Here is a 23066-nt window from a genome sequence, read left to right on the forward strand (position 1 = left end):
TCTTTGCACATGTTCAAATGGAAGCTCTATCAAAGGGGTAGGTTACATTTAAACCATTAAAGACACAGAATGTTCAGCATTAGCTGCGAAAAAAGTTGATATAGAAAAAAAATATTCTGCATTAGCTGTGGAAAAGTTGAGATGCCAACCTGTCAACTGGTTTGGATTCTGGTGTGGAGGTTGCTGAACTACTGAAGCGATGGATGGGTGATGTAGGAGCCTGGTGCCTGCCAGGGTATGGAGAGCCATTGGCACTGATTCTGATAAAACAAGGAAAAAATAAATGCTTTGTTCTCTCCAAGACATTTTCCCACTGAAATACAGAGAAGACAGATGGACAACACTTCAAGATCGTGCGATGTGAATTCCAGTCTTATATTGCTGGACAGTTTACACTGAGGCATGAATGTGTTAAGTGCTCTTAAGCACGTCTTCCTAAGACTTCTTTGATGTATCTTTTCAAGAGACCAACTGTTTTCTTCGGGGCCTTGTAACTGCAGATTGTTCTATTTTGTCCTTGATCAGCTGGATAACATATCGTTGTAAATAAGAATAGCTAAATGAAGATAACAGAATTAACCATGAGTGCTTCAATATCAAACTTTTAGGAAGGCTGCACTCTGTGCACATCTCCCTAAAACTATTAAGGTCCAGTGTGTAGGATGTAGGAGGATATATTAGCAGAAATGTAATTTAGTATAATAATTATGTTTTCTCGGGGGCCCTTCTGTGCGGAGTTTGCATTTTCTCCCCGTGTCTGCGTGGGTTCTCTCCAGGGTCTCCGGCTTCCTCCCACAGTCCAAAGACATGCAGCTCAGGTTGATTGGTGACTCTAAATTGCCCTTAGGTGTGACTGTGAGCGTGTATGGTTGTCTGTCTATATGTGTCGGCCCTGCGATAGTCTGGCGACCTATCCAGGGTGTACCTTCCGCCCAATGACAGCTGGGATTGGCTCCAGCACCCCCTGAAAATAAAAATCATTGTTTTTTTGTTACTTTAGAATGAGCCGTTTATATCTTTACAGGAACCTGGTCCTCGTCCATGTTTCTTTTTGAGAGAAAGAGACCTCTGCGGATAATTTGGCTCACAGTAAAAACCTCATAAATGTCTGAATCTTAAGTTATCAGAGAAAAAAGATGAGCTCTCATTGGTAGGTGCTGGGCTGGCAGCCCAGCTGGGATGAGCCTACCAGAATTGGAGAAACACTCATTTGTAATGTGAAACTGCTTTATGCAGGGGGGGTTTAGTATCGATTTTAATCACCTTGTCTGTTTGATTTGGAGAGGAGGAGATGTCTGAAGATAATTCAGCTCCTGTTAAAAACCTCCTGAGCAGTGAACACTGAAGGAATTCTTACCTGGAGACGTTTCAGCTTGTTGCAGTCTGCATTTCTCACTGTTAGATGCCACAAAATCCCCATAAATCTTACACACTGGACCTTTAATGTAAATCACAAAACCCCACAGCCATTATATACCCTGTCCCTGCACAATCTATTTTGACCTGTTGACACCTGGCCTTACCTTTCAGCCCAGCAGGGCTTTCTAGCTGTGTAAGGTGTGGGAGAGTTGTTTATATCTGTCAGACTGAAGATGGAAGTGAGAAAAAAGAGAGTAAGAGTCAGTTCAGACACTCCAAAGATCAAAAAATGAAATGTTAGTTACATAAAAGATAGTGAGACAGCAGTTGAAGGTAGGACCAGCAAGACCACACAAGAACAACAGAACAAACAGGGGCGAGACAACATCTCTGTCTGTCTTACCGATTCAGTGTGATATTTAGCCTGCATTACAACTACAAAATAAAACTATTTTAGAGGCTTTTCACTGGATCACTTCTTTATGTCCCCTGCATTGACAAGCATTTATACTTATGGTAATCAGCTGAGGAACTGCTCTGCCAGTGCAGACTTAGTGGCTTATTCTATTTCTGTTGCTCTCTGAAGAAACATGAATAACTAAGGGACAGTGACTGTGACTCATGCTAATATTTTGAATTCCTTAATGATTTGAATTAATTTACTGACTTGTCTTGAATTAACTGTGGTGCACAGCCACAATGGAAGACAGATGAGTAGTAAATGTCTGCAAAAAATAATGCTTTCCAGCAACTGTGAAAAGGAAGCAATTATGTCTTTCCTTTTTCTGGTACAGCATGTCTTTGGAGATGACAGATGCAACGTAAATCACATCTGATGGGAAATAAAGGTGACTTTGATCAAGGACACATTTTTTAAGGATGAAGGAGGTAGAGAGGAACTAAGCTGCAGCATATCCAGCATAAATAACCTGGTAGGATGCAATTTAGAAGAGCAAATCAGCAACTATATCTGCTTTTATTTTCATGCGGCTTGCAGGTGTCTTTGCTGTGTGTACAGTGAGCTACAAAGAGACGCAGACACCAGTGATGGGGATGACGTTGTGATGCGTAACACAAGAAGATAAACTGTAGCTCCTGCCCTCTACCTGCAGTACCTTTCTCTGTCCTAGCCCTTCTCACTCTCCCGGGCCCTGATGGACACCTGCCTCTGTTTCAGGTTGGGACGGAGGGGGAATTTGACGGGGGAGGAAGGTGGGTGAGGCTGGGATAGAGTGACACTGAGGGTGTGCTGAACCAGGCAGACTACTCAGAGCAACATGGAAGACACATTCAGGTGTTTGGGGAGGAACACACCAAAGACTAAAGGCCCTCTTTTTAGGTGCGACGGACACAGGAGGAGCTGTCCTGGTCTTGGCGCTGAGATATTCTCTCTGCCCTGGTTGGTCACTGGATTTAGGGAGGATGTTGACCATACAGTTTAAGTTCAAACACATGTTAGGAGTGTCTGCTACAGCCGGAGCCACACTAGGATGACAAAATACAAGAGAGGAGTAGTCCAAAAGGGATGAAGAAAATACTTTCAAATGGAAGAAAAACTAGGGTACTGTATGAGTAAAACGGGGAATCAGGATCGGGAAACCAGTTGGCCTAAAATACCTGTGAGCGCCCTGTCTAGAGGACTCAGTGACCGGATGACTTTCATCATCTGCCTCGTCCTCGTCCTCCTCCTCCTCCTCATCATCATCATCATCCTCCTCCTCCTCCTCCTCCTCCTCCTCCTCTCCCTCCTCCTCTACTTCCTCCTCCTCTTCTTCCTCTTCCTCATCTCTGTGGCGAGAGGAGGGGCCGAGGGTTGAAAGGAGGAAAGGGGAGGATGTAAGCAGGCGAGAGGGAAGAGAAATTGGACAGAGACAATATGAAAACACACAGCGGAGGAAAGCCCGGGCAAGACAACACACAGAAATGACAAACACTAAAAACATGCTTGTCAAAAAGCATTGGAAGAGGAAGAGAGACAAGCACTGAAAGATGTACAAGATGGTTAGTAGGCTTTGACAACATCTTATAATGTTAAAAATGGCTATGCACAAGCAACAGTTACAACTACATTCAAGTGGCAGAATTAATGCAAACAACTGTTAAATACAAAACATCTCCCAGTGATTTTAATGTGGAGAAAAACATTCAATCCAATAACAAGAGTTGGGGATGTAAGAAGATATCTTTGGTTTTCGAACTGATAGTCTGGGATACACCGTCACACACGTGGCCACTTTGTTATTTGGATTCCTCTTGGTTGTCTGGATTTCATTAACAATATGGAAAATTGTGATCTTCAAAGGCGGCTTGGATTTCCTGTGCTGGACTGGAAGAAGCCAGTCTGGTATCATATGACCTGCTGGACTGAATTTGAGTATACCTGAGACCTGAGTGCTACCCGTATTATTACAGCATATGCTACTTACAAAGGCTTGTTATTAATGATAGGTGATTAAATTATGTGAAGCGAGGGAAGAAAGCAATCAATGGTGAGACAAAAAGCAATAATTTCCAGTTGAAAATTCAAGCCTAGTTTTTGCCTTCTGACGTACGATCTATAATAAAAGGTGGAATAAAAGGTTAACTTGACTTACATGAAAAGGAACTGGCTGACTAAGTTATTCTGGTGCTTTTATAGGGTATAGTTGAAGCTACTGTACAATTAAACAAGAATTTGCCTCTTTCCTGAATTACTGGTTGTGGTTTCCCTAGTTTTTGTAGTCACAAGGTTTGTTGTATATAAAACAGATGGCATTGTGGAGTTTGAGTTGAATGCACTCTCACTGAAGGAAGTATGAGTTGAGACAGAGCGCAGATACCTCATATCATGTGTTTACAGAAGCTTCCTATTTCCATCCGTGACAGGAGAACGTTTTTGACAGTGGGGAAATTAATTCAAATGTCACTTTGCAGCACTGGTCTCCTCTTTGCCGTTCTTTAAATTACTATATAATTAAATTCTCTGCTTTGGCTCTGGACGCATCTCTCCAAGGCTGAAATATAATACAACACTTGCAGTCAAGCTGTTTCCTGTGAAACAGAGTAAGTCTCCAGTGAGCGGGAATAATTTGTGATTCGTTTTTACTTGCAGCTATCTCTCAGGGTTTAAAATACAAAAGACCAAAACAAACCCTCCTGGATGAACCTTTTAAAACCAGGATTAGACTAAGTTCAAGCAAAAATGGAGGAAAGGATAAAGTTTCTTTTTTTCTCTTGAATATCTTCCACCTTTCCATTCCTCTCTGTCCTCCCCTTGCCTCACCTTTCACTGATGTCTTCAACACGTTGGCCACCAAACGGCAGAAAGCTGCTGGCGTGAGTGTGAGGACTGCTAGGTGATGCCGGGGCAGAAGCATGGCCTCTGCTATTCTGGAGCGAGTGTCTTCGGCTGCGTCTTCTCTCCAGGCCTCGCCTTTCGTTGGAACCACCAACACTGGCCCGCCGGCGCTCCTTGCGGACGCTGGGAGGCAGCTGGGTTTCGTCGTCTCCGTCCTCATGGCGGAGAGTCAGCTGCATCAAAGTATTTTCGAGAAAATTAGTAAATTAACAACAATATTTGCATACACTTCAGTTCTGGCTGCTGTATGAATGTGTGAGAAGTCAGGTGACCTGTTGTTAGACACTTATTAACATAACATTAAGGCCAGTTGTTATGTGATAATGTGGCAGCGCAGGCTTCCTGACCTCGTAAATGTTGAACTGTTCGACAAGGTCGAGGTCGGTGCCTTTCCTGCTCAAGTGTCTCTGGGCCACAGCCTCAACGCCCTGCTCCTCCAGACAGTCCACCATGTCGTAGTATGAGTCCTGATCTGGGAGGCCAGCCAGAGTCTACAACACAAAAACATTCAATGGAAAACAAGATAAGAGTCTTAACATTGTCTCTGCAATATTCAAGACTGACTGTGAAAGACAAAATAAATTGGAACAATAAAGATGGATCACCTGAGAGAAATAGAGGGAGTAACATTACTTCTGAGGCCATTTTGTTTGAACCTCATATTGAAATAAAATCTGTAGCCAGATATTCTAACAAAATAAACCTCAATCAGTACTATTTAATCCTCTTATATTGTCTGTGCTTTGACTCCAGTGTAATTGGAGCTCTATGCACTATGAAAAAACAGGCAGGTTCAGTATATACATGATACTGTACAATCCATTCTTGCTTTTAATGAATTTTTTAGAACTCTGTGTTGCTGCTGCTACAAATTACTGCAGTGACTCCTCCACTTTATAATAGAAAGCTCAGGGAGTGATAATTAGTCACTTGGTAAAGCTTCAGGCTTTACACTTTCATGCAGGTGACACTTTGTCACAAATACAATCACAACATACAGATTAACTTTGCAACTGATTCAATTGAGCTGACAAAATGGCCTTGCAGATCAGGTTAGGTTTTGGAAACAATTTAGATAAGAAACCCTGATTACATTTTACTATACTGGGGTAAGCAATTGGTAAGCTGTTAGCTGTGAGCCCTGGGTGCGGTTCTTTTACTGACCTTATTTATAAGTGTCATGGCATACACCAGCAGCTCTGTATCCACTCCATCCTTCTCATCCAGGATCTCCATGATGTTTGACCACAGTTTAGTGCCTGTAGCAGCAAAAGGCATACAACACATTGTATATCACAAGACAAACTCCAAACGCAAAGAAAGACGGAGCTGTACCTGTTCTCTTTTTTTTAGAAAGACAACAAAAAAGTCTTAACAAATTCTTCTGCTCATCTTAAGGCATTAAAAAAAACAGTTGCAACCTTGCAGCTCCACCAGGGTGCAGGAATCAAAACAAAAATTGTTTGTCATCTCATGGCTCCAGTAGAAGTAATGCAGTCATAGCAGTTTTCCTCTACAAAAAGTGTTGGTGGAAAAACAGCAGGGGCAGCTTGATCTTCAATGTAAAAGAAGCAGCTATGTGTCTCAGATACAAGGGTCAAGTCAGGCATCTCCTTCTCATCAGGAGACTGTGGATCAAGTTCATTCTTGTTATGCAACAGCAGAAGTGACGGGATAAGTTGGAGTTGAGACAGAGGGATACCCGACCCCTGCATGGCTGATGCTCAACCCCCTGTTGTACACCAAAGCACAATGTGGAGCCTTTATAGCGGCAGGTAACTGAACCCGGCTGTAGACAGGAGTTACAGTCTCTCTCGATAAGCTCTGCTCCATGCAAGCTGCTCAGGACAACAGATATGACTGCCATGTAACAAGAGACTTTGATCTTCAGCCACCATGGACTTGATTAGTGGAACTGAAGTAAATTAATCATAAATGGGAATTTACATTATTTTACATTTAAATAATAGTGTTAACGTGATATTTTACAGATATGTAAACAATACCTCATTAGCTGGAAGAAGCACATCCAAACAAAACATTTTGGGATGTAAAGCAGTGAATACAGGGAATCACAGTCTGTTAGTCCTTTAAGTCTGCAGGTATTGAATGTAACATTCCAAAAAATCACTGTAATGCTCACCTCTTTTGGCATCCACAGCGTTCACAGCCTTTATGAGCAGGGTGGCGTTAGACTCGGTGTATTCCACAAACACCAGAAGTAGCTTTAGGGCCGTCTTCACCACCAGACGGAACTACACAAACAAACAAACAAACAAAAAAAACACAGTTTACACTGAAATCACACTGTGGCATAAGCCCATAAATCCAAGCATATAACACAAAATTGACCTAATTTCAACTGTTACACTTGGTCTGATAAAGAGCTTGATGCTCTGAATGTCACTTCTATTGTAATTCAATAAACATTCATGGGAGCATTAACTAGTGTACAGACTCACATCTCTCTGTCTTCTATATATTCCTCAATCCAGCACCTAGTACTTATTGTCTGGATGTGTGTGCTTTTGTAACTTTTTTTATGTGCTTTTGCTTGAACACATGGATCGCTAACGTCCAATTATCAAATGGTAGTCTTTCCTGTCTGAAACGTCTTGCGAGGGTTGATAAGCAGCTTGGGTGACGTTGAGGGAACACTAAATAGACATAAAACATCTCAGGAGAACATACTGTTCTCTACTAAAACATTATGGGAATAGCACAAAAGTACAAACAACTGTAATCAGAATAAAATAAAGACTGGGTTATAGTAAACATTGAAAATAATCTTTAAATACTGAAGCAGCTGACTAAAAATCTAAATTTACCCTCCTACAAAAAATGAAAAAAAGGAGAGAGAAAACTATTGGACAAGAGAGTCTTAGGCCTGATGCACTTCAACTTTGCAAATCTACTTGGTAAAAATCAACATCATATCAGTGGTAATAAAATCCATCAGATTTAATTGAACTCTTCTGAACAGCTGCCACATCAGCACTGTGACTGGACAAGCAACACCCCAATGATCACTGTCAAAATGACTAATTACAATGGACATTTGCCATACTAAATGATTGGGAAGACAGGGTTTTGATTAAAGAAAAATAAGATGGATGCCAAATGTTTCAACATTTATTCGGGAAGCCAGAAGAGTAATTAGTAAGAACAGAAAACAGAGGGGAAAGAGAGAAGAGTCAATCCTCATCTGCTGCAAATATGCTGCACATTATCAAATCTGGCCACTAGAGGGCCGGGGGGACCATGATGACAGAGGAGAGGGGTTTGTGATGATTTCTAATTTGTCAGTGCACAGATGGGACTGCTGAGTTATTTTACATTGTTTCACCTGTGTTTAATGTTCACATTCTGTACCTTAGATCCGACCAGCGTGTAAAGCCACTGGACCGTCTCACTGTGAGATATGAGGCCGTTCATCCCATCCACATACAGCATTATCTGACCGAGAGCTGGAGAGAGAAAGAGGGAGAGAAAGAAAGTAAAGGGGTTGGGTTAATCATTGTCATTTCTATTTTGTTTTTTCTTTTTTTAACTATAAACTGGCCACATTTTGTCCTCCACAGCACCCAAAATAACCAGAAAACAGTAAAGGGCTTGCTCTGGATGTTTGGTGTCTGTTTTGAACACTGATCATGACTCTTAGTGCAAGCTCTTTTCAATGCAAAGCGTGTGAATAATCCCAATAAACTTTTTTTATTGTGATTTTTGACAAGTTGTTCAATATTTTAAAATAGATTTAGTGACATATTATGTACACAAAAGACAAGGAAAATAAAACAAAATATAGTCACAATAAAAAAATCCTACAATGATAAAAGAAATAATCCTAATACTCAAAAATAATCCAATAAAAAACTAGATTAAAGAAAAGTGGGCTATCAGATATGTATTTGTAAAAAAAAAAAAACCAACAAAACAAAACAAAAAAACCCAATAATAATATTTTTTTTATGCAGGGTAGAAAAGATCATATTGAATGAGCATGACTAATTCTGACTTTTTCCTGGCTAGTTTTAGATTCCTACAGAAGCCATAGAGATGCCCCTCTTTCTTTGTTTTTATCTAATTGTAAAGTGTTTCTGTCAATAATAATGTAATATAAACAGAAAATTGACATGATCAGAAAGACCAGTTTACTCTGTCTGTAACTGTAACTGTCTGTAAACAGACCTTGCCATATGTAAAACAGCAAAAAAAAAAGTTGATTTTTTAAAATGATTTTCTGTTGGTGTCACGCATAAACAATCACACAGATGCAAAGAAGCAAAAAAGTGTAGTGTTAGTGAAAGGGGTTTAATGATATTCCTCTGCCCTATCACGATAAAATCTACAACCAAGTTGGAGCTGCTGTGGAGATAAACTTTTCAAAAATCACAACAACTGGGTGAAAACCTCAAAACGAAAACTTTTTTCTCATCCCTCAAGTCTGTGGACACAACTGGGAACGGAAAATATTTAAGCCGAGTGCCTCTCTGGATGCTGACATGACTTCCATCTGTAACAGGATACATAAATAAGAACATAATAAGAGCCAAGGGATCTCTACAGGGGGCAGTAAAAGTGTAAGGCTTCTGTTAAACAAGGAGAAGGGGGAAGGGGGACAAACACTGCTGGAAAGAAGTAAAACAGACAAAAGCTCCCTTTAAACACGTAGTCTTTTTTTTAACAGCATCTCAATGGCCATCCACAGGGAGTTAATGCATTCACAAAGACGACCACAGCAACAGGATGAGCTCAGCTTGAACCCACTGCCACTTTAGGTGATGCATTAGCTGACACAGGGAAAAAACAAAGTAGTATAAACACGAAAACACATTGAAAGTGGAACATTTTTGGAGAGCCTGTCTGACTATTTTTTGGCAGAAGCTCTATGTCCTTTTTGGGGTAATACTTCAGATAATCCTCTGATATTTTCTTTTTCAAACATGGGAAAAGGTGATAAGCTTTTGCTGATCAACCTCAGAAATGCATAGCTGGAGAAATCTTCATAGGCTGCAAAAGCTGAAACACCAGGTGTTTTTAAATGTTAAGAATCCAGGGACAAAATAGGGACAGTTTAAACTTTGACCAAATTTAGGGCAGCGTTTTCGCAAGAATTTGATGATACGATATCTTATGATTTAATACAGTGTACTGCGATACATTGTTACACTGTAAGCAAAGCAATGTATTCGGAATTTTTAAAATGTTCCCAAAATTACGCTCATTTTCAGGTTCATACGTGTATTTTGGGTTTCTTCTAGAGCATGTTTACAAGCTTTAATATCGAAGAAACACATTACACATCGTTCTTCTCATACTGTCTGCTTGAATATACCTGTATTCACCCTGTCTGAAATGTACCAACAGCTCGGTGGCGGCACTTTCTCTGTGGATGGGCGTCTTGACATGTCACAATTGTTGTATACCACCTTTATCTTAGTCATGATACAAATAAGACATGGAAATATGACATTTTACAATATGGGATTTTGGCTAAGCTTTGCTATAAGCCATTTCATGGCTGCTCGGGGCTCCATTGGCTAGTTGTTGTCACTGTTGCTTTCTTTTCCCTGTTAAATGTTTTTTTCTTATCTGCTGTGAGGGTCCAAGGACAGAGGGATGTCACGTGTTGTAAAGCCCTCTAGGGCTAATTATGATTTGTGTTGCCAACAAGTTGCCAAGTCGCCTTTGGGTATAAAATGTGCTTTGTAAATAAATTTGCCTTGCCATGCTGTGAGTATAACTGGACTCATAATTTGCTTGCTTACTGTATGTTAGTGGGAAGTGTAACAACTAGATAAAATACCTTTACTGACATACTGAGATCATCTTAAAAAGAGTACCGTCCATTATCCTTTTACCACATTTAAAGCAGTTGGCTTTGTTATGATGAGAAACTGAGTAATATTTTTCCTCTCCTCTTCTCTTGAGGGGCCTGAAAATTGTGAATATGCTATAGATAAGCCAAAATTCCCAGGTGCAGCTGCTGTGTGTGCGAGTGTGTGGGTGGACGCATGAATGCATGTGCACATATGTGTGTATGTGCATGCTGAGGGCCCACTGCAGCAGTAGTAGCAGCAACAGGGGCAGTTCATCTTTTATCAATCAGGGTTAATTACTCACAACATGTCAGGCCAGAGAATTCCTGACAGTCCTCTCCTGCTGCGAGCTCAGAGCCGTGTGTCACAGCAGTCAGTGACTTGGACAACATGCCAAATCAAAGCAGACCACATCAGAGCGTGTTTATGAAAACATGATTAACCTCCTCTGTCAGTGCAGGCCAGAGTGTCACCCTCTGCTGAGACACCCCCCTCTTTGTATGGGATCACTGCTGACAGATGAGTGACAGCAGTAATGACATGACGCACAGCTGGAGTCCAAAAATGATTCCTATGGTTTGCAAAAAAGAAGATCTAACTAACATGTAAAATACAGTTAAATATCTACTCTGTCAATTTTTTTTATAAACAGACACAAGCAGCTGTGACTTTTGCTGGATGAGTAATGAGCTCCACGCTTTTTTTCAAATTGCTAGCCGATGTCTGACCTGTAATATCATCACTGCACAGACTTTTATCTCTGGTGTGCACCTGTGTACAGTATCTGCTGAGGGTTTGAGGAATGCCAACTGAAAACAGGGGTGAAAAAGGATAGGTGGCTTTAATGAGGCTGTTTAAAGTGTCATTACGCAACATGAATGTACAGCTGCTGACAGATGAGACATTACTGATTGTTCCCAAAAGTAAACCACAAAGTGAAATGACTTTTAGATCACTGACATGTTATCATAAGATATTATTTAAAGATATCACTGATAGGTTACAGTTGCCAAGCAAAATAAAATCTGAATGAATGTCTATATCATATGTGGATTTAATTTACTGCACAGTGATTTACAGAATTGATATAATGGTCACTTACAAACCATGCCAGAAACCGCACAATCATTACCTTTCCTCTCGGATTCATTAAAACTGCTGCTTCATGGAATTATTTCATGTCAGCTGCCATTTAGGTACAACTTCAACTCTGAGTACCAGAAAACCACATGGACTGCAGTTACCCTGTGAACAGTAAGGTAAAAGGATACTGTAACTGTTTAAAAAAAAAAATTACCTAACATTATGGGAAACTGCAACCTTAATAGTCTGGTCAGAAACCGTTTAAAGGAAACATCTAATTACTTTCAAAGAAATTACCTTTTGTGAACTTCAAATGGCACTGATTTCCACGCACTTTTGATTAAATTAGTCGTGAAAATGCCCTGGAAAATGGAAAGTTACCTGTGCGATGCAGTTCACGCTTTGAAAGTGAGATCAAATCTTTATACTGTAGTGTACTTTCCCAGCCTTGTCCCTTTGTGAAACGCTGTGGGTCCAGAACATGGAATTTGTTTTTAAACTTTAAAAGAGACAGTGATCAATAACTTTTGAAGACGGTTAATAAGAAGAGCATGTGAGTGCTGGGTCTGGACAGGACACCCTCCACTTCAAGCACTGATCGGGGGCCAAAAATGTGGGCCTCCATTCGAGTAATCATGAGCAGCTCTATAATACCTCACACAAAGTACAACAATAACATTGCTTAGTCCCTTTGCATGTATGTCACGTAATGAGATGTTGGCAGACAATGAGCTGCCTTCAAAGCACAGTGATTAGAATTTAAATGTAAGCCATTATGGGAAGCCGGAGAGGAGAGATTTAGCTAAAAAGAAACTTGGAAGTGTTCAATGAGGAGCCTGGCGTCTGTGCTGCACTCCCACACTCCATTTCTTTCAATACTTAACATACGTTTGCCTTAAGAGTAAAGAGAGCATTTGTTGGTATTGAGCTGCAGCAGGGAACCACAGACTGAATGTGTGGAAGAGACTCTGTTCCTGTGTCTGAACCAGAGAAGTAAAAACTAATGCAATTGAGGTCTGGTGGAAGTGTTTCTTCAGGGCCTCTCCCTCTCATAAACCACAGCAATTATCTTCCACAGCCTCAGGAATGTGCAGGAAGGGCTGCTCCCTGACCACTGCCGAGGTGAGAAGCACTCTGAGGTCTGGGTGGCAGCATCAACACGAGTCATTTGACACGAGATTAAATTTTTTTTTTTTTTTTAAAAAAGGACAACTTTACCTATGAGCATCACCTCAACAAAACTGTTCACTCCTCTTCCACTCACCACTCTACCCCTTTGGTTTCATTTACATTTTGGAATTTATCAAAACTGGGTCAGCCAAACTGTCTGTCAGCGTGCAACATTTATTTTACCAGGGCTTTGGGACAGGGGCCAAATCTCCATCCCCTACAGTGCAGCTTAGAGCCTCTTATCGTATTATTCTCTGCATTAGCAGGGAGCTGCACCCAGGTCTAAAGTGTGTCTCCCTGTACCCACGGATGTGGTTTACTGCAACGTCCGGAAAATACTTTTTGTACAATGCAGATTCTTGTTCCTTTGTGTCACCATAATTATAGTAAATTATGTTGATGTCAAGAGCTGAGTGTCCACAGTGGATTCTGGGCAGGTACACAGAAAGCACTGACCTGTGATTTCACTATTTTTCATTTCCTCAGTGGTGGAATGTAACTAAGTACATTCACTCAAGTACTGTACTTCCGTATGAATTTGAGGTACCTGTACTTGACTCTTATTTTCATGCTACTTTATACTTTTACACTACTACATTTTAGAGGGAAATATTGCACTTTTTACTGCACTACATTTATCTGACAGCTTTAGTTACTTTACAAATTAAGATTTTTTGCATAAAAAACATAAGGCGGGTTTATAAACTCTCCTGTTTTTCCATGATGCTTGTAAAAAATTAAAATACCAAACAGTTTATACAAGTACGCCGGCAAGAATTAGTTGATTAATCAATCCGTCAAGTCAAAGAAAAATATTTGCCAACTATTTTGATAAACACTTTTCTTTTTCTATTTTTTTGTAATTTGAGTTTGGGTTTTTTTTTAAATTTTGTTTATAATTTTAAGTTTTTTATGTACTTACTTTTTAAAAGAATTTTTGTTTTAGGTGTTGTTTTTTAATTTTAAATCATTTTTGACTTTTTTGGATTTTTTTTTTCTTTTTGTTTAATAATTTTGAGTTTGGGGTTGCTGTTTTTGTCATTTTGAGATTTTGGGTGTTTTTTTTATTTTTGTATAATTTTAAGATTTTTGAGTGTGTTCTTTTTTTTTTTTTTTAAAAAAAAAAAAGATTTTTCTGCAGGGCTAATACTTGTAATAGAGTAGGCTATTTTAGTGTACGAGTGATTAGGGTCCCCTCTCAATACACAGAGTTTGTACTTCTGGCGGTAGTAATGCACTACATATAAATTTGTCCCGTAGGTCTCAAGAGCTACCTTGGGTCCTCGTTGATATACCCTTCAAATGTAAAGTGGATCGAATGCACGGTTGTTGAGAAAATCAAAGGACAGATATTTAGAAGGACAGAGAATCTTCTCGTGTTAGTTAGAAAAAGAAATCTAAGTGTAACATTAAAAGCTAACAGATTTCCTTTTGGTACAGGCATTTACTGCATCAATGCCTTGAGCTCGCTTCTCATTGAGTCTGTCTACCATAAAAAAAAGACCAGTTTACTACTCATGCCAATTATGAACTGAATAAGACATGTTCATGCATCACGATCCATTTGTTATTCAGCTAATCACCCAGACCATTAGAGCCAGACAAACTGCCTCTGCCAGACCAATTCGAGTAACCGAGCCAACTGCCAGACTTACATTGAGCCCCATACAGTAAAACAACAGGGGGATGCTTCCATTTTCAGTCCTGAATACATCTGCCAGTATTCTACACAATTTACTGTGGGCCGAAGCCCAAACACATTCCCTAAAGACAAACAAACAAACCTCATGGAAATATAGCATGAAGTAAGGCAAGGGGGGCCTTTCCAGGATCTGGCTGAGCGAGCTCTACAGGCGCTACAGACCTAATGAACTACTGCAGTGCTGAGCAGGGCACAGCAAGCTGAGCAGACTACAACTGTGAGGAAAATGAAAAGGCTACTTCTCTGTTTCTTCAAAATAGGATAAAGCTGTTAGATTAGAGCTGCTGCAGTACAATATTTCAAAAAATCATTTTAGGTCAATGAACAACTAGGAAAAGGCCAACAGATGAGCTTTTCCCATCCCATCCAATTGGGGAAGACTTTGCAGAAAAGCTACTGCATGACATCCACCCACTTGTAGACTGAGCTGAAAGATGAGCTGCGGTAAATTCTTACTGCTCTTGAGAGAGTCGTGGTGTGATTCGCTTTGGTTCTGGCCAGCCATATGCTGAAATCAGTCCCAAAAAACAGTGAGCTCATAGGAATCAGCCGTAAAAACCCACTCGAGTGCTGAGGATTTCAGTTTATCTGCCCGCGTGCTACATTACTGCACAAGATTTATTATTTTCCCCCCCAAATGATAGTTTATGTATCTTAGACGGCAAGGTCAGAGATGATAAAATAAGAGCTTGAGAAATAAACCAAATCAAACATTCTTATAATATAATTGGCTTGTATACTGTACTCTGTTACAGTAAAACAGGCTGCAGCTCAGGGTTGTTACTCTGCTGCCAGTGGGTTCGCTAAGGCTGAAAACTTCTACAGATGCAGGAAGGCAGAATATAGGTCAGGCAGGTGGGGTTGAATTGGGTTCAGATGCAAGCTGTCTGCACGAGTCAGGGGGATCTGAAGGGGGCTGTAGGGGTCTGACACAGGGGGAGGACAGGGTGGGACGTATCCGGTAGAAACAAGGCTCTTTAAGCTTAACCAAAAACATGACAACAGATTATGTTTTTTTCAGTCAGTTAAAGGTTGCCTGGCCTTTTTTTTACCCTAAACTTTTAAACATCTTCAAAAATTACAGGTGGTGTTACAGTATAAAAGTATACAGTAAAGAGTATACAGCAGTGTGTGTGTGTTTTAGTGCAGTGCTGAGTGTGTCAGTCAGTTTGAAAGCTGCTGATTTAATTTAATAAAGTAGGGGACAGGCTGGAGGCAAAGACATGTTACCAGTGAAGCAAAGAGGGATGGAGGTTGTAGACTAAAACCATGTATGGCATTTTATTTCTTAAATTTCCTCCAAACATCTATTAACCATTAAAAACAAACAAACAAAAACTCTCCAACAGGTAAAGACACTAAAATATGTATGAAAATATCGGTGAAAAAACCTTGTAAGCTTTAAAAAAATCTTTTAAGGATTTTTTTTAGTGTTGATGTTTGGTTTGCAGGTTAACTCATGCGTTTCTAATGAAGTAAGGAAAACATATTAAACAAATGAAAAAATATCTCCATGTCATGTGACCTTCAGATTCTATCCTGCACTTTAAAAAAGGATGTGTAAATGAATTAACCTTTAAAAGCACTATAATGGATATGTGCGGTTTTGTCAGCTTTGCACAAATGGGGCAGCAGGAGCCAGCACTGAGAGTTGCAGGAGACTGGGTGGAAAACATGCTCGTGTTCCCATGGGATCTCATTACAAACCAGGAGTTCAAGTTTCGATTGGTACAACGAGGGCATTCCTGGAGATCTCCTTCTCACTCAAAACACAGCACTTGTCCACATATGTGTCAGCAGTTCCCGTGTTTTCCATCTCAAATTTCCTCTCTGTCCTGAAGGGTTTAATCATACTTGCGTGATCACTCAAACAAGGAAATGATCACACCTAAAATAACCTTCATATACACTGATGCATTTGCACGAAGCATCTCAAGCCTAGATAGAATGGAAATGTTTATCCAGACGATGGGCCATAGTAAAGGTCTCCCCCCTCTCAAACAGACGGCCTATAACACAGCCAGACAACACAATACACACTGTTTCCAACAAGAGCTTCCAGCAGCACCGTTAACCCGACTGTGCCTGGGTTTTCACTTAATGCTCAGCAAAATGGTCAAACCAGCAATGAGAGATTTCAGTTACGCTCCATTAAATATTTTAAGAACTTTGGTCAGAGTAAAACACAAAAACAATGAGCCTGATTCTAAATTAAGAGAAATAAAACATCAATCCAGTGTTTAGGGCTTTACTGGAAATCCTTTGTAGTAGAGACTTAGCTGCATGTTTTCACTTCTATCTAAACACATATAAAGTCAGTCCAACTTTCAAATGTTATTATTATTTCACAAATTATCTATTTTATTATAAATCAATACTAATATAGATTTGAAGAAGCCAACTTGAAGTCCCCCTCCACTCAAAATATGTTTTTCTGATGTTTATGCCACCTAAAATGTCTGACCTTGACTATTCTGACTTATGTCTGTGCAAAGATTGTCACCAGAAAGGTGTTTTCACCTACCTTGACTGCAGGGGGCGACGTCTGTGCACTTCCCTAAAATCTGAGATTCAAATTTACCCAGGGGAAAGCTAGATCACAAACATCAAATGCTAATGAACAACATGATAAAATAAAAGATGATAAACACTTCTACTCTAATTTGCTGCTAGACACAGATTTTACGGGAGTCTGGGATTAACTGAGGCTCAAACATGCGTGGTTGAATCTCTCCGATGTTTCCTCTAATCCTACCCATCTTGCTGGGCACTGCACTTTCACCAGTCAGCCTAGCGCGAGTCTTGCATAAACAGACCTATTTAAACTCTTAATTTTAAGTCAGCCGCAACCTCCAGAGCTGAAAAATGAAGCCAACGCATAAGTGTAAATAAACTGTAGTTACTCTAATGGCCACTTGAGGCTGGCTCCAGAAGCGGGTCAATCCCCATACCTCCTGTAAAAATGCCACTTTACTGCAGAAATAAAATGTTTACAGCCTGGGCCAAAAAAACAGTGATTCATTTTTCTATTACTTACGCGTTTAAATCTTATTACGGCTTATGTAGTCTATATTTAAGGGCAAAGCCGCTTGAGTGACTGCGAGGCGTCGCCACGGTCTATGTCAGATCCATCCCTTGCCTATTCATAGCTCAACTTTTTTTTAAAGTTGAGAAGAAAAAAATAATAATTGAAGAGTATTTTTTACATACTTTAAAACATGTCTGGAGGGTGAATTTAGTAATAGATAAAAATGTTGATTATCAATATTATCTGCCTTTGATTATACATTTAGTGTCTGAAAAGGAGGTCTAAAGGTTTGCAGGTTTCCCAGCAAACCATCCAGCAGAGCAGCTGGTTTCACTGAACTCCTTATACTACAAAGGCAGAGAGAATAAGAGTAATTAGCAGCTATTGTGTTTGCTTACAGTGACACACGTCTGGCACACACACTGCTGCACAGACAAGTCACTGGATGTTCTGCCTCGCTTATCTGCCACATACAACATGTAATGCCACCACACTGAGAGACATTAAAGAGACCAACAACAATTCAAACAAAAGGGTCTTGTGTTTCAGGTGCACTTGTGAAAAAGCCTGCTGCCCACTAAAGTTACTGCTGTGTGTGACACTAAAAGCTGGACTGAGCGCTCGATTGGGAGCAGTGTTCCAGGCCCCAGACAGTTTAAGAGGTAATGAAACACTTGACTAGAACAAAATTCCCCTTCCCACCAAGGCCCTCTGAGCAGCTCCCCCTGGACAACCAGGAAGTCAACGTGCTTTAACGTATGGCATTATAACTGCCGTGTCATTAAAAACAGGAGATCTCAAAATGTTAGCAGGAAAGAGGGAGAGATGCACAGATAAAGAGAGAGGGGAAGAAAGGGTGAGATAAAAGCACAAGATGAAAAATGAGCATGAATTATTTGATACAGTAATACTTTCACAGCAACACAACTCCCATTTCTGTGTAAGCTATAAATTCACAAATATAACTTAGAGCATGTAAACCTATGTGCATACAATATAATACAGCATGCGATGAGATATGGCCTTCTGGGTATGAGGATAATTTATGTAATGTGCAAGAATGTGTTTTCCAAAAATGTATCCAAGACTCCTCTGATAGGACAAACGAAAGACTGCTTCCCTGAATTCCTATAGATCAAAACTTAGGCTTCATTTCCAATTTGATTCCAGCAATGCTAAGAGATGGCTGGTGTTTTGTAGACAGCAGCTTGCAGACAGAAATGTCCTGGCCTTTAAGAAGTGCAAACAGAGAGAGTGTTACTAAAAACATCAGATTATGGCGATGGATGTCAACAGTGAACATTTCAAAGCAGGGAATAATTGCTTCAAGTCGACTGGAATTGGTTTGTCTTTAATCTGCCCGCTCTCTGCCGCTCCCATTTTACAATTACCAATTAAACACAGTTGTTACTTTTGCTAGCGTTCTTTCTGGAAATACTACAAGCAGAGCGACAATCCAGGAAAAAAAACATGTTATTTGTTCTGCCACCTCGTCTCCCAGTTTTGCTCATGATAATAAGTACCGTAGGGATCTTTTCTTACCACGGTAAAAAGTTTGAGCTGAGTGCAGAAGTTTCTTTGACCTCTTGCACAATCTGCCTTCATTTAAGGGCTGTTCTATGCTGTCAACAGGGATGTGTTACTGTGACAACCTATGTATTTATTTGTTTCTTTGCTGCTAGCATGGCTGAAAAGACATTTTCTTGATTTGTTTTTAAATGTTTTGACTTAAAGAAAAGGTTGCATCCATTTTCAAAACTTGAGTTGACAACTGGGGGCAAAAGAGCAGCTTAAAATGTATGAAAAAAAAGGGTAACAAATACAAAGAGAATGACATTTTATCCCTTGAGACCTCTGTAGTTAGAAAAACAACTTTCTAAAGAGGCAGCTCAACCCCAAAACAAAAAATACATATTTTAAGCTGTATAGCGCTAGCTATCAATCTAGATTGATTTGCTGTGTGTTGCTGAGTGTTGGTAATATCGTCTCTAGAGATGTCTGTCTTCCCTCCAATATGACGGAACTAGAGGGCACTTAGCTTGTGGGCTGCTCAAAGCTCCAAAATTCTTTTAAAAATTAATTTAAAAAAATATTAGAAAAACTATTTCCAGAAATAATGACCCTGTTATTTAAGATAATCCACAGACCTTGTTTAGTACATTTTAGTGTAGGAGCTATTTTCTTTTACTGAACTACACTCACCAACTGTATCACTGTGCAGAAGGAAGCGTGCATCTGCTGCTCGCTCACATAGCACACCTAGGCTTGCCAACCTTACAGCTCAGCCAAGTAGGACACAAATAATGTTTACATGTCATGCTGTTAGAAGCACGGGCCTCTCGTCTATGAGTAGGTGCCCCTCCTGTTATGCAGTCTACTCAGCAACTCACACCAAAAGAATCTACATAAATAAATATCACTGCTAGCGAGAGGAACAACACGTATTTTGTATTTTGAGGTGAGCTGTCCCTTTAACTGCCAAAATATACAGAATGAAACCTTTGCTCAGCTTTTCACTTCATCAGCTTAAGATTTATGATTTCAGCAAGTATTTTAGAAAGATTATAAATGAGCCGAAGTGTTCTGTCTTGAGTTAAATATTACCTCTGTGTTCATTTCTGAAACAAACAACATGGGAATGCTTGTTTCAAGATGAAGAATGAGCCCTTCATGACTGTTTTGGCCCCTGTGTGTTCGCAGCCCTTTGCCAGGGCTGAGTGTAAGGCTTACAGGAGTACCAGATGGCACAGACACCTCTGAAAATGTGACCTCACACCCTTTCTCACTGATGGGGTGATAAAGGCGTACAAGCTTCCCCCTGGGCCAAAAATGAACGCCTCCAAGGAGCTAAGTCCAGGTCTGGAAGCCCTCCGAGCCTGGTGTGAGGGGCCCAAAATGGGGCCAGACCCCAGCCACAGCAAACCCAGAAAATACCCACAGGGAGCACTAACTGGCCACAGACACCTCCAGGGCTTCGAGAAGACGGAATGAAAAAGTGAGGAAAATGAAAAAAGTGAGATGGTGTAGATTGCTGGGAGAGCTACAGGAACTACCATTTACAATGACGGCAAAGTTACAGAGAGTCAAAGCTGGGAACCTGTTCTTGTAAAATGCATGCAGACTGCACGTGTGACCAGGCTTATTCATCCACAAAAGAGCCATAAGATTGATTTTAATTCATGAAAGAGAGCAAGATTGTTTTGTAGAGAGGTTTTTAATGCACACCAGACAGATGGGTTCAAGGCTGCATTCCTACTTCTTCTTCTTTTTTTTTCTTTTACTGGCCTCAACTTGAAAGACATAACATTAAAAAAAAGAACCCACAAAAGAAGTGATCAATGTTTGATACCAAAGCAATTTTGGTTGCTGGTTCTCTCTTGGTCTTTCTCTGCACGTGTGAAATATTCAGGCACCTAATTTACTGGCCTCCTGGGAATCCTTATGACATAGCTCCTCTTGGAAGTCATCAACGGTAAAGCAGCCAGATCTATATACATTTCTGACCTGTGCATCTGCGTTCCAGCACATGCTCGACTTGTGTTCTCCAACACATGGCTCACGAGGGAGTGTGATCTGCCTCACTCCACATTTCCTCAGCTGGTCAGGAGAAATTAGGTCAGGAGTTGAAACAGGTTAAAATGGCTTTTGGGAGAGTGGTAGTTTGGTTTAGCTTCTCATGGTGATGTAGAGATACAGGCGGGGAAAATGCAAAGTCTGCAGAGATGAAGCGATAAATTAGCACATGAAAGAATAAAGAGAGTCCTGCAGAAACTCTCTCTGACACAGATGTTTTATCTGAATTCTCTGGGAGGTAAAGGGAAAAAAAGGACAGCACAATAAGGAGGAGCGAAAAGATATGAGAAGCGGTCACATCATTCACAGCACAATGACACTAACAACTGTTACATGTGGTCATGTCTGAAGTTTCCAAAAGCCTGTCGTTCTCATCCTCTGCCTTGTTTTGGCCTTTTACTCTGTGTGATTTATCTGTCTGAGTCAGAGACCAGGCCAAGTTCAGAAGAAGCATCAAACATTAGACATAGGAGGTTGAAAAAGTAGTTGTGGCGAGGATCATATGCATGTTTGTAACCTGCCCAGTGGGCGTCATCAGTACTTAGTCACAGACATCTACCCTTCCGTTTCAACACCAAAAGAGATCAACAATGAGCAGGTTGAAAAATAAATAAGTTACAATCAGGCAGCTTCTAATTGAATAAATATGAAGGGGATAACATATGACAGAAATGTGCACCCCAAATTATGAGGGTGAAGTACACTGTGACTCCTTTTAGCAAGGCTGAATGACGAAACCCCCCCCCCAAAAAAGTGTCTGAACTCTGAGGGCGTGGGCTTTCCAGCCACCTCTCAGTCAGCTCTGCTAAATTTGAATCCTGTAATACTGGACAGCAACCGACATTTGGGAGGAGAACGTGTGACCATCTTGTTGACGTTAAAATATAAATTCAAAATTCAAAGTACTTTATAATTTGTCAATCTACACAATTTTCGGAGAAGAGAAGAATCTTTTTACAAGTTCTCCCTTCACACATAGTACACACAGACAACAAGGGGGTCAGACATGAATGGGGGGTTCAGTGCCTTGTTCAAGGGCATCATCTCCAGCTGCCAGTCCACACTCCATACTTGGGATTTTAGCCAGCGACCTGCCCCAATATGGAAAACATATATAATGAACGTTGATTGACTGATTGAACCTTTGACCACAAAACTTTGTACAGTGCATGAATAATTAACTCTGACGTACTGGCTCAGGCTGATTAAATGAAGTGCAACACACTTACATTAAAGATGAGGGAGAACATGAAGAAAAACAAAAAAAAAGAAAGAAAGAAAAAAAGAGAGGAGGGGAAATTAGTTTTATGATCTGCAATATCCTGCCAGAATTTTATTAGACACTTAAGCATGTGTGACCTGCCCCCTCACAGCAGGCTGTTAAATGGCAATGACCTTGTAGCGAATGCTATGAATCCCTGGTCCTCTAGTATCCCCGAACGTGCCGCCCCTGCTCCTCCCCTACCTCAACACAAAAGATCTTTTACCTCACCGACATGGGACAGATAAATTAACCAGCTGCTAAACTTGGCCTAATTTTCACATTATTTGTGGCACACAGTTGAGTTTGTTTATACGCCTGAGGTGTGTGAGTGTGAGGAGGTCATCAAGCACGATCATCATTTACATGGTGTATGTAAACACATGTGGTTCTGGATAGGTTTATGGAAAGAAAAGTGTTACAGGATTGATTAATAACATCCTTGATTAGCACGTGTTGTAAATCGAGGTGTGAGGAAATAGAGAGGGGAAAAGTGTGCTGTAAGTTTGCTTGGGAAAAGCTGTTCTGCAGTGGACGTACCCCTGAGGATGTAATTCTGGTAGTTCTGGTCGGCTTCAGCGCCAACTTTAATCAAGCACGTAAGTCCTTCTGCCACCACAAACTCGTGCACCAGGTCCTTGTCATCCTGGAAAGAGGTCAAGGAGAAAGAGGGGAATGTTCAAGTGCCGTCATACATCATAGACACAGCCAAACACATTGCTGTTGTAATACTT

The 23066-nt window shown here is 40.5% G+C and overlaps 1 protein-coding gene across 4 annotated transcripts in view; it reads right to left on the bottom strand.

Moving 5' to 3' along the window:
• Nucleotides 1-23066, bottom strand: part of fhod3b (formin homology 2 domain containing 3b) — a 130252-nt gene that overhangs the window by 44252 nt on the left and 62934 nt on the right. For 2 of the 4 annotated variants that reach the window (XM_042489535.1, XM_042489534.1), the window contains exons 5-12: nucleotides 22873-22978; nucleotides 8069-8163; nucleotides 6840-6951; nucleotides 5861-5955; nucleotides 5044-5187; nucleotides 4622-4869; nucleotides 1524-1586; nucleotides 150-260 (exon numbers count right to left, since the gene is read on the bottom strand). In XM_042489535.1, coding sequence (XP_042345469.1) covers nucleotides 150-260; nucleotides 1524-1586; nucleotides 4622-4869; nucleotides 5044-5187; nucleotides 5861-5955; nucleotides 6840-6951; nucleotides 8069-8163; nucleotides 22873-22978 — 974 coding nt within the window. Of the gene's footprint in view, nucleotides 1-149; nucleotides 261-1523; nucleotides 1587-4621; nucleotides 4870-5043; nucleotides 5188-5860; nucleotides 5956-6839; nucleotides 6952-7158; nucleotides 7192-8068; nucleotides 8164-22872; nucleotides 22979-23066 lie in introns of those variants that run through there. The other 2 variants (XM_042489536.1, XM_042489537.1) reach the window with 2 other exon arrangements.

The sequence above is a fragment of the Plectropomus leopardus genome, chromosome 7, assembly GCF_008729295.1.
Source record: "Plectropomus leopardus isolate mb chromosome 7, YSFRI_Pleo_2.0, whole genome shotgun sequence".
Taxonomy (NCBI): domain Eukaryota; kingdom Metazoa; phylum Chordata; class Actinopteri; order Perciformes; family Serranidae; genus Plectropomus; species Plectropomus leopardus.